The sequence below is a fragment of the Pelophylax lessonae genome, assembly GCF_965119305.1.
Source record: "Pelophylax lessonae genome assembly, chromosome: 9".
In the NCBI taxonomy this organism is placed as follows: domain Eukaryota; kingdom Metazoa; phylum Chordata; class Amphibia; order Anura; family Ranidae; genus Pelophylax; species Pelophylax lessonae.
The window spans coordinates 248115975-248128395 of record NC_138776.1 but is presented as its reverse complement, the minus strand read 5'-3'; the positions used below and the strand labels follow the sequence as shown (position 1 = coordinate 248128395).

The 12421-nt window shown below is 43.1% G+C and overlaps 3 protein-coding genes and 1 pseudogene across 4 annotated transcripts in view; 3 read left to right on the top strand and 1 right to left on the bottom strand.

Moving 5' to 3' along the window:
- The window catches only part of LOC309564357 (uncharacterized protein), a 1447080-nt gene that overhangs the window by 283512 nt on the left and 1151147 nt on the right, over positions 1-12421 (top strand). The window lies entirely within an intron of this gene.
- LOC309562928 (histone H2B 1.1-like) lies at positions 96-489 on the top strand (annotated as a pseudogene). The gene has a single exon. The product of its transcript is annotated as a histone H2B 1.1-like (transcript).
- Positions 5739-6380, top strand: LOC309562888 (histone H1.01-like; the record flags this gene model as incomplete). Its single annotated transcript, XM_082267208.1, has 1 exon — positions 5739-6380. One exon carries the CDS (start codon positions 5739-5741, stop codon positions 6378-6380), a length of 642 nt encoding a protein of 213 aa, XP_082123334.1.
- LOC309562914 (histone H3.2) lies at positions 9090-9500 on the bottom strand (the record flags this gene model as incomplete). Its single annotated transcript, XM_082267245.1, has 1 exon — positions 9090-9500. The coding sequence occupies one exon, from the start codon at positions 9498-9500 to the stop codon at positions 9090-9092; it is 411 nt and encodes a 136-aa protein (XP_082123371.1).

Genomic DNA, 12421 nt, shown 5'->3' with positions numbered 1-12421 from the left:
CAATAGAAGAGTGAGGAGGGAGGGGCAGTGATAAAAGCAGCAGATGAGGGCGGAGCCAGCACACATTCCCTGCACACAGCGGAGAGAACACATTAACCCTTATCATGCCTGAACCAGCCAAGTCCGCCCCGGCGCCCAAGAAGGGCTCCAAGAAAGCCGTGACCAAGAGCCAGAAGAAGGACGGCAAGAAGCGGAGGAAGAGCAGGAAGGAGAGTTATGCCATCTACGTCTACAAGGTGCTCAAGCAGGTCCACCCCGACACCGGCATCTCCTCCAAGGCCATGAGCATCATGAACTCCTTCGTCAATGACATCTTCGAGCTTCCCGCCTGGCTCATTACAACAAGCGCTCCACCATCACCTCCCGGGAGATACAGACCGCCGTCCGCCTCCTCCTGCCCGGAGAGCTGGCCAAGCACGCCGTCTCCGAGGGCACCAAGGCCGTCACCAAGTACACCAGCGCCAAGTAATACCCCCATCCCCCACCCACCATCCCAACAACACACAAAGGCTCTTCTAAGAGCCGCCCACACATCACAGCAGAGCTCTACTCAGTGTAACCATCAGCTAAACTTTGTATTTTTATTTCTAGTGAGAAAATGTGAATCTATGATCCCAAATACGTTTATTACTGCCATAACAAAAAGCTTTCTGTAATTCTAATCAGATTCGTGTAATATAAATCTAGATGTAGTTCTAGAAGTAATTCGGATTAATTATTTTATTTGACAAAACAAATCTCTTCTCAGAGCCCCCACATCTCTACAAAGATCCGGACATCCCTGATTGGGTGTCTATGACCGGTTACCGAGCGGTAAATTGTCTTCATTGGTTTAATTCCCTCAAACCGCAGATTGTTTATTCACACTTCTAATAGAGGAGAGTTGTACTGGGAGAACATTTCTACCTAGAAATAGCCGGGAATTCATTATTTATAACGAATAAAATAAAGATAATTTTAATAATGTTATAAGGCTCCTAAATATTATATTCTATTTAGATAGATTAATGCAACAGCAATACATTTCCAGAAGATTACTTTATTTCTTCTCATTTCCTTCTATTTATAGCTGGAGATTACAGGAGAACAGGAAACTTTAACACTTTATAACAGAAACTCAATCGCTAGTTTTAATTGTTCATATTGATAAAACAATATTTTGAAAAAGAAACAAAGTCACACATGTTTTTCCGACATCACATCTTACTGTGTGTAGGGCTGGCGGACCTGATGGGAGACATGCTGAGAAGGGGGCGGGGCTCAGTCATTTATTACACTGCCGAGAATTTCATTTCTTTAGAAGCTATTAAATATTTTCCTGAATGAACAAGGATGTAATATTTATCAGAAGCGCAATATTTTCTTTATTGACAAGTTGTACATTTTGTTTCTACATTGACTTGTTACATATGTTACAAATATTGTACATTTGTTTCTACCATTGTCACGATTATATATATATCATTTTTTTTTCTTTCTTCATTTACAGATCTTCATTGTTTACAGATTGCTGATTTCTAGTTACAAAGAGGGGGCCGATCAGACATGAAATATGTGTTACTTTTAGATACATTATTGCAACAGCAATACGTTTCTAGAAGATCAATTTATTACTTTTAACCTTCCTGGTTGTGAGGCTGAGCGGACCTGATGGGAGACATTCTGAGAAAGGGGCGGGGTTTAGTAATTTATTACACTGCAGAGAATTTCTTTTATTTAGAAGCTTATAAATATTTTACTGAGGAAATGGTTGTAATTCATCAGAAGCGCAATAGTTTCTATTCGAGTATAATATCGGGCTGATTATTTCTGTAACGTTCTTCTCAATTCAGGCGGCAAATTTAAAAAGGAGCGATATGAAATTTGAGCCAATCAGAGCTGTGGGCGTTTCCTTCTTCAGCCAGTAATGTCTTTCTTATGAGGATTTCATAGAAATCTATTCTGAGATCTTTCTCCGTTCCCCCCCCCCCCCCCCCCAGAAAATACTTGTTCAGTAGACTTTCCATTGATCTCTATAGGAAACATTCTCTAGCAGGGCGGATTCTGGATTGTGAAGTAAAAGAAAAGACTGGAAGAAATGTGACATTTATATTTCTAACCTATTTATTATTCTTGGTTAGATAAACTGCCCGACAATTCAGAGGACGGATGATCGATGTTCCCGGAGGAAGAGATATCAGATTTTACTGTCTGATTATTCTATGTGAGATCATTGGAACGTTCCATAGAATTCCGGCGGGAAATTTGAATTATAAAATGTGAAAATTGCACCAATCACAGTTCTGGGCGTTTCCTTCCAATAATAAAATGTATTTTTCTTCCAAGGAGTGTGAAGGGGGATCTGAGATCTGTGTTCCTTTTCAGATGGGGGATGTTTGTTTGGTATTTAATATTCAATGATCTCTGATCTCCAGAAGATATTCAGCAGAATTAAAGGATGGAGGAAAATTAAAACCAGGGTAAGGAGATCACAGCGTTCCTTACGATTTAAACAATTATATTCAATTTTTTATATACTCTAATTTGCTGTTAGAACAGACTGGTGTCATTATAGCACATTGCACCCCCCCAACCCGGATCACAATCTTAGGTGTATAAATATACAATCAGATTTCCTAAACATGTATGTCCGGCTCCTTCTAATAGAAGTGGGTGGCTCTGAGAATAGAAAATAATTGATTCGGATTACCTGGCAGATTTGTGGCAGAAATATTCGAGGATTTTACCAGTTTGGAGGAAATATTTGGAACCTGAAAAGCGACACAAGTGATGTGATTTGGAGGAAGATGAGCAGATCTATGAATAGAACTTCTACAATGTCGGGTTTAGCAGGATAATGAGGCTGAATCTTCCTATTGGAGAGTAGGAGCACCTTTACTAATATCCACATATTTATAGATGAATCTTCATTAGCAGATTAAAAACTTAAAGTGTTAGTAATAAAGGAGATAGGGAATAAAGGCCTCCTCACAAGGTGGTCCTGTGAATGCGAGCATAAAAAGGTGCCACATCCCAAATTTATTAGCAACATTGATGAGTGAACTCTTATGGACTTTTTTTAGGCACCAAACTACACAAAATGTCTTACAAATGATACATTTTATTGCATTTTGTTCTTAAAATACAAAGAGCAGATAAAATACTTGCGATATGATACAACCCAAATATTCATAGCCAGGGCAGCCATCAGGGGGGGACAGCCCATACACATGTAGGGGGCCCAGGCGTTCTAAGGGGCCCGGCTGCCCAGGCCCCAACCAAGGAGACTGAGTTGTTGTTGCTGTAGTAACTTGCAATTGTTTAAGCATGGTGGCTGCAGAGTAAGCCAATGCAGCTGAAGGGATGTCTCTTTGCTGAAAATATGCGGCTGTCTCTTTGCTGGATTGGGATATCTCTTTGCTGGATTGGGATATGTCTTTACTGAAAATATGAGGCTGTCTCTTTGCTGGATTGGGATATCTCCTTGCTGGATTGGGATATGTCTTTACTGAAAATATGAGGCTGTCTCTTTGCAGGATTGGGATAGCTCTTTTCTGAATATACGAGGCCATCTCTTTGTTGGATCAGGATGTCTCTTTGCTGAATATATGAGGCCGTCTCTATACTGGATTGGGATGTCTCTTTGCTGAATTTACGGGGATGTCTCTTTGATGGATTGGATTAATTTTCATTTATTAAGTTGTGAGAGTGTTAAAATAGAAGTGGGTGCACTGAAGGACTCAGTGGGATGGGCAGTGGGAGAATTTGGTGAGACGGCTAGAGAACGGGCCCTGCGGAATGTTGGTAGTCAGGTCCGGAGGGGCCCAGGCCTAAAGATGCATAAGGGGCCCCAAAATTTCTGATGGCTGCCCTGTTCATAGCCACATGACCTCACATATACAGACCAATGGCTTACATACCTGTACTTTTTGAATGGTATATTTGTTTGCTCTCTGAGCAATCCAATTTGTATACATGCTATACTTTGAGAATGTATCTAATCATTTCCTTTATTGTTTCCGTTACGTCTTTAAAAAATCAAATACAGAATTCAAGAAATAATAATTATATTTATATATAAAAAAGAAAAGATCACTAAAGACACATATTTTTTTTTTCTTTATTTTGGATGCAGTGGAGAGGGATAGGACCCCCTGACAGGATTTTATTGCTGCTTGTGTCCCCATTGGGGATATTCACCCTCTCTATCTGTCCTGTTTACCATTTTCACTGAGCTTGAAAGTAAAAGAAAATCCCAAATGTAGTCCCCACCTAGTAGAGTGGAATTCTTTCACTGCGGACACTAGTTCTGGTGTGAATCAGGGATCCCCTCATTTTGGAGGGATTTCTTCTCACTCCCCGTTTGGTTATAGGACCAAAGGTGGTAAAAATACTTTTTACAGGGGTTTATTATAACCCTCCCTTATCTTATACATTTAAAAAAAATGGAAAAAAATATTATTAATAATAATAATTCTAATAATAATAAAAAGATGATTGGCACCAACCTCTGCCTTCATCGTCCTTTTGCCCCGTGTGAAGGAATGTGTAGATTTGACCTCTGATTCCAGATACAAGGAGACATTCTACCTGAGTATTCTATATAGCTGTGTAGTAATATGTGGTAATAAAGTTACTCAGGATATTCAGATGACAATATATGTGATGATGATGAGCAGAATGTGATACAAAGTACATTAAATATGAAATGTTCCCATCATCTGACACCTTTGTATAGGCCCGTACACACGTACCGATCGTCGGCATACAAACGTCGGTGGACGAAGGATCTGCCGATTGTACGCGTGTTAGTATGGTGCCTCCGACAGATGTCTGCGCACAATCCGCGGACAAAAGTCTTTCTTGCAAACATGAAAATTTTTGTATGCCGACACCAGAACGGACGATTGTTCGCCTGTCAGTACACAATTCGGCCGACAGACCGCAGATTTGCAAGACTGGGCATGCTCAGAAAATAGAAAACACAGGGAAAGTTAACCATTACATGACATCACTTCTGCAGTCGGCGGACAAAATTCTTGTGCTGTCCTTGTGCTGTCTTTGCACTTTTCAGCAGACACCGACATCCCGGGGAGAAAAGAGGAACATTTGTATGCCGACCATCGGTACGTGTGTACGGGGCTTTACTCTAACAATCTCTCCCATCCCATCACATTACATAAGGATCTGATGTCACCGGTGACCGGCTGATGTTTTTGTTCCAGGCTCCTTCTACTCAGCTATAGACGAGCAGATTTGTGTATTGGAGGGAAATGTTTCCTGATCTTCACTCCTCACTCATGTAATGTGAAGATGATTGTAGTTGGAGATGTGAGAAGATTGTTTTCTGATGGGAATGTGTGTAGAAAAGCAGGTAGAAGGAGGAATGGGACACACACTCAGGAGGTTGGAGGTGTTTGCAGCCTCTGTGTTCAGTCTCCTGAGCAGATCATGAGAGCGGTAAGTGAGAGAGCGATAAGTGACAGTCCAGTGACCAGATCGGGTCCCCGATAAAGATCGGCCATCCTTCCATTTCATATAAAAAATCGTTTTTCTCTCTGCCAGGGAAACACAAGAAGAGAGAGAAGATTCCCCAACACTGGAATGAGAGTCAGTGGGCGTGTCTAAGGAGTAACCAATAGCAGTGCAGAAGGCAAGTTCTATATCAGCCAATAGCAGCGCAGAACGTCTGTATATAAGGCAGAGAGGCGTCCAAGAATGATATTTCTATTCTTTATTATAGAAACTCTCTGATAATCATGACGGAGACTGAGAGCGCCCCATCCGCCGCTCCTCCAGCGGAGCCCGCCGCCAAGAAGAAGGCGACTAAGAAGGCGGCAGCCGGAGGAGGGAAGAAAGGCAGCAAGAAGCCGTCCGGTCCCAGCGTGTCCGAGCTCATCGTCACAGCCGTGGCCGCTTCCAAGGAGCGCAGCGGGGTCTCCCTGGCCGCCCTCAAGAAGCTCCTGGCCGCCGGAGGATACGATGTGGAGAAGAACAACAGCCGCCTGAAGAGCGCCGTCAGGGCGCTGGTGACCAAGGAGAGCCTCGTCCAGGTGAAAGGACATGGAGCCTCCGGATCCTTCAAGATCAACAAGAAGGAGGGCGACAAGGCCAAGAAAACCGCCAAGAAGAAACCATTGGCTGCGGCTAAGAAACCGGCCAAGTCCCCCAAGAAACCGGCGGCCAAATCACCCAAGAAGCCGGCTAAGTCCCCTAAGAAGAAGGCGGCCAAGAGCCCCAAGAAACCGGCAAAGGCTGCAGCTGCCAAGAAGGTGACAAAGAGCCCCAAGAAGCCCAAAGCTGCAGCCAAGCCGATAAAAGCCGCCAAGAGTCCGGCTAAGAAGGCGGCCAAAGCCAAGACAGCGGCCAAACCCAAGAAGGCCGCTCCGAAGAAGAAATAAATCCGATCCGTAATCTACACCCCCCAAAGGCTCTTCTCAGAGCCACCTACTTCTGCATAACAGAGCCACACCTACCTACCTACAGCCACACCTCCTCCTAACAGAGCCACACCTACCTACTTACACCCACCTCCTAACAGCCACACCTACCTACCTACACCCACCTCCTCCTAACAGAGCCACACCTACCTACACCCACCTCCTCCTAACAGAGCCTCACCTACCTACCTACAGCCACACCTCCTAACAAAGCTACACCCACCTCCTCCTAACAGAGCTACACCTACCTACCTACACCTCCTAACAGAGCCACGCCTACCTACCTACACCCCACCTCCTAACAGAGCCACACCTACCTACACCCCACCTCCTCCTAACAGAGCCACACCTACCTACCTACACCCACCTCCTCCTAACAGAGCCACACCTACCTACCTACACCCACCTACTTCTAACAGAGCCTCACCTACCTACCTACAGCCACACCTCCTAACAAAGCTACACCCACCTCCTCCTAACAGAGCCACACCTACCTACCTACACCCCACCTCCTCCTAACAGAGCCACACCTACCTACCTACACCCACCTACTTCTAACAGAGTCACACCTACCTACCTACACCCACCTCCTCCTAACAGAGCCACACCTACCTACACCCACCTCCTCCTAACAGAGCCACACCTACCTACCTACACCCACCTCCTAACAGAGCCACACCTACCTACCTACACCCACCTCCTAACAGAGCCACACCTACCTACACCCACCTCCTCCTAACAGAGCCACACCTACCTACCTACACCCCACCTCCTCCTAACAGCCACACCTACCTACCTACACCCACCTCCTAACAGAGCCACACCTACCTACCTACACCCACCTCCTAACAGAGCCACACCTACCTACCTACACCCACCTCCTAACAGAGCCACACCTACCTACACCCCACCTCCTCCTAACAGCTACACCTACCTACCTACACCCACCTCCTAACAGAGCCACACCTACCTACCTACACCCACCTCCTCCTAACAGAGCCACACCTACCTACACCCACCTCCTCCTAACAGAGCCACACCTACCTACCTACACCCCACCTCCTCCTAACAGCCACACCTACCTACACCCACCTCCTAACAGAGCCACACCTACCTACCTACACCCACCTCCTAACAGAGCCACACCTACCTACCTACACCCACCTCCTAACAGAGCCACACCTACCTACCTACACCCACCTCCTCCTAACAGAGCCACACCCACCTACCTACACCCCACCTCCTCCTAACAGAGCCAGACCTACCTACACCCCACCTCCTCCTAACAGCCACACCTACCTACACCCACCTCCTCCTAACAGAGCCACACCTACCTACCTACACCCACCTCCTCCTAACAGAGCCACACCTACCTACACCCACCTCCTCCTAACAGAGCCACGATTTTTCAGTATGTAATGCGGCCGTTATGAACGTTCTAAGGAGAATCCTTCTAATGATCGGGAGATCTCATCCTCCAATGATTAGTAACTCTCCTGTGTATGAGGAGAATGCAATCATCTAAACATGAGTTGAGTGTTTTTGTTTTAGAAGATAAATCTGTATGATCCTCTAAAACCTCCTATTGGCTGAGAAATAAAATATATATCTTTTATATTGCCCGCCAAATTTTTAACAGTTTAAAATATTTGCAGTAACATTTGATCTCCAGACATGGGCGTCGTGCGATAATAAAGGAAGATAATATCTATGGATGGTCATTTTCCTCCCGTCTGTACACAATAGAGCTGAGCGAGGTGGGCGGGACTGAGTCTCCATAGAGAGGAATTGTTTTCTCTCCAATCCCCGATGTATGGTGTCCGTGTGTGATCTCCTGTGATGACGGTTATAGTATGGGGGGGGGGTCCCCGATATCCTCTACTATAGTGACCATGTGTTTAACCCCCCTCCCTCCTCCAATCATATGGGCTGATCGATCCTCTAAGCTCTATTCCTAATGATTCTACTGTTTGGAATAAGAAATGAAGTTTCTAGAAAATGCAACAATGTCTCCTGAGAGAATGTGAAGAAACCAAACAGACAGAGATTGTTCAATCCGCTCCTAGGAAGGTTTATTTTGCCATTAAATATTCCTCCATTGTATCTCTATAGAAGTGTGAATTGTCAGTAATGTTACAGAGGAGTTCCATTGTATTTAGGAGACAATAAATCGGTAAAAGAAAGGATCTCCTCTATAGATGAGAAATGTGAATGATTTCTCTGGGATCGGATTAGAAATGTTAGGGAGGAGCTTCATTCCCCATGAAATATTCTTCCATTGTATGTATAGGGAAGATAGAGAGAAGTGTGATTGGTCCATTGTATGTATAGGGAAGATATAGAGAAGTGTGATTGGTCCATTGTATGTATAGGGAAGATATAGAGAAGTGTGATTGGTCCATTGTATGTATAGGGAAGATATAGAGAAGTGTGATTGGTCCATTGTATGTATTAGGGGAGATATAGAGAAGTGTGATTGGTCCATTGTATGTATAGGGAAGATATAGAGAAGTGTGATTGGTCTATTGTATGTATTAGGGGGAGGGGAATGTGTGGAGATGTAATAGCGGTTATTCGGTATTATGGAGCTCTATGTGAGGAGGATTTGGTGGCTCTGAAAAGAGCCTTTGTGCTGTGTAGAGATAGTATAGGGGGGGGGAGATGATGTATTCAGGCCCTCTCTCCGCGGATGCGGCGTGCCAGCTGGATGTCTTTGGGCATGATGGTGACCCTCTTGGCGTGGATGGCGCACAGGTTGGTGTCCTCGAAGAGTCCTACGAGATAAGCCTCGGAGGCTTCCTGCAGAGCCATGACGGCGGAGCTCTGGAAGCGCAGGTCGGTCTTGAAGTCCTGGGCGATCTCTCGGACGAGGCGCTGGAAGGGCAGTTTGCGGATGAGCAGCTCGGTGGATTTCTGGTAGCGGCGGATCTCCCGGAGAGCCACGGTGCCGGGCCGGTAGCGGTGAGGCTTCTTCACTCCGCCGGTGGCCGGGGCGCTCTTGCGGGCGGCTTTGGTGGCCAGCTGCTTGCGGGGAGCTTTCCCTCCGGTGGACTTCCGAGCGGTCTGCTTGGTTCTCGCCATGGCGGATAAACTCTTCTAATCTCCGGACGGAACAGAAGTGTGAGAACACGGGCTGTGCGGCGTCTATTTATACAGACCGAGCTCCGCGTTTATTGGTTAGCGCTGACCACGCCTGCATACGTTTAATCGTACCATTTCTTAGAGCTCTAATCAGCCAATGACTGAGCTCCTGAATATTATATTATAATCAGATACATTAATGCAACAGTAATACATTTCCAGAAGATTCATTTATTTCTTCTTCTTTCTCATATATTTTCTATTTATTCCTGGAGATTACACGGAGAACAGGAAACTTTACACCAGAAACAAAGTAACCAGTTTCCATTGTTCATAGTAATTTCATATTTATAAAACATTTTTGCGAAAAGGAAACAAAGACACATCTTCAGACATTTCACAGGCGGAGCGGACCTGATGGGAGACATGCTAACATTTATAAAACATTATTCTGAAAAAGAAACAAAGTCACACATGTTTTCGAACATCTTCCTGGGTGTAAGGCTCTGCGGACCTGATGGGAGACATGCTGAGAAGGGGGCGGGGCTCAGTCATTTATTACACTGCAGAGAATTCCATTTATTTAGAAGCTTTTAAATATTTTCCTGAATGGAAACGGATGAAATTCATCAGAAGCGCAATCGTTTCTTTATTAATTCATTGTACATATTTTCTGAAATATCTTAATTATATTTATATATATTGTTTTGTTTGTTTTTCTTAATATACTCACAAACATTGTTAACAGTTTTCTGATTTCTAGTTACAAAGAGGGGGCCGATCAGACAGGAAACATTTGTTTCATTGTACATATGTATCTGGCAGTGACATTACTATATATTTCTACTATTCCTTTCATTTTTGTTATTCTATTTTTAATATGGGGGAAATCTGTAACTGTTACATCTCTGACAGAGGGAACATTAATTATCGATCATATACAGATGTGATGATGAAAGGTGTAATACTTCCTATCCCATCCTATAGAAAGGTAGAGATCTATGAGAGAAGTCATCTCACTATCATGTTCTGTATGTAGCAGTGGGGGAGGGGGGAGGACTTGGAATAAAAGAGAAGATATGGAAATGTTTTACATTATTCAATCATCTTCACATTCCATTTCTATTCATCTTCTTGATAATAAAGCATTGATGATATTTCTCGGATAAATGTCTCATCTGATGATCTCAGGTCTCAGTGTCGGATTTGGGGGTATAATAGGGCTGATTATTTGTAACGTTCTTCACAATTCAGGCGGCAAATTTAAAAAGGAGCAATGTGAAATCTGAGCCAATCAGAGCTGTGGGCGTTTCCTTCATCAGCCAGTAATGTCTGCTGAGGCGTCCAAAAGGAAAAGTGTTCTGAGATCTTTCTCGGGTTTCCCCCCAGAAAATACTTGTTCAGTAGACTTTTCATTGATCTCTATAGGAAACATTCTCTAGCAGGGCGGATTCTGTATTCTGATGGGTAAAATCAAACCCTAAAACAACAATATTTTAACGATCTTTTTCCCTAAACTACCGCTAAAAGGACCGGTTATTGTTTCCCGGAAGAAGAGGAATCTATATGAGGAATTTGAAAGATTAACCAATCACATCTGAGATATATATATATGAGATCGATATAGATATTTTTTAATAAAGATTCTGACTGATCTGTGTTGAGGTTTCAGGTGGGGATGTTTGGTATATAATGAATAATTTCTGATCTGTAGAAATAAAGTATGGAGGACAATGAGGAGGAGTCTCTGTAAGAAGACATTGTTCTATAAATCTTTATAATAGGATAGAAGTGGCAATGGCTGGAAGCACTGACACCTCTCATCATCGCCCATTGGGCTCCCCCACCAAGGTGAAATCTTTACTTACAATCAGATCTCCAATAATGAATTCCCGGCTATTTATAGGTAGAAATGTGTTTTTTTTATGGCAGTAAAATTCACGAATAAAAGTATGAGATTATCGATTCACATAGGAAATACAAAGTTTCGCTGATGGTTATAGTGATTATAGCTCTGCTGTGATGTGTGGGCGGCTCTTAGAAGAGCCTTTGTGTGTTGTTGGGATGATGGGGGAAGGGATGGGGAGACTTGGCGCTGGTGTAAAATATTTATAAGCTTCTAAATAAAAGAAATTCTCTGCAGTGTAATAAATGACTAAACCCCGCCCCTTTCTCAGCATGTCTCCCATCAGGTCCGCTCAGCCTTACAACCAGGAAGGTTAAAAGTAATAAATTGATCTTCTAGAAACGTATTGCTGTTGCAATAATGTATCTAAAAGTAACACATATTTCATGTCAGATCGGCCCCCTCTTTGTAACTAGAAATCAGCAATCTGTAAACAATGAAGATCTGTAAATGAAGAAAGAAAAAAAAAAATATATATATATATATATAATCGTGACAATGGTAGAAACAAATGTACAATATTTGTAACATATGTAACAAGTCAATGTAGAAACAAATGTACAACTTGTCAATAAAGAAAATATTGCGCTTCTGATAAATATTACATCCTTGTTCATTCAGGAAAATATTTAAAAGCTTCTAAATAAATGAAATTCTCTGCAGTGTAATAAATGACTGAGCCCCGCCCCCTTCTCAGCCTGTCTCCCATCAGGTCCGCTCAGCCCTACACACAGTAAGATGTGATGTCGGAAAAACATGTGTGACTTTGTTTCTTTCAAAATATTGTTTTATAAATATGAACAATTAAAACTGGTGATTGAGTTTCTGTTATAAAGTGTTAAAGTTTCCTGTTCTCCGTGTAATCTCCAGCTATAAATAGAAGGAAATGAGAAGAAATAAAGTAATCTTCTGGAAATGTATTGCTGTTGCATTAATCTATCTAAATAGAATATTTAGGAGCCTTATAACATTATTAAAATTATCTTTATTTTATTCGTTATAAATAATGAATTCC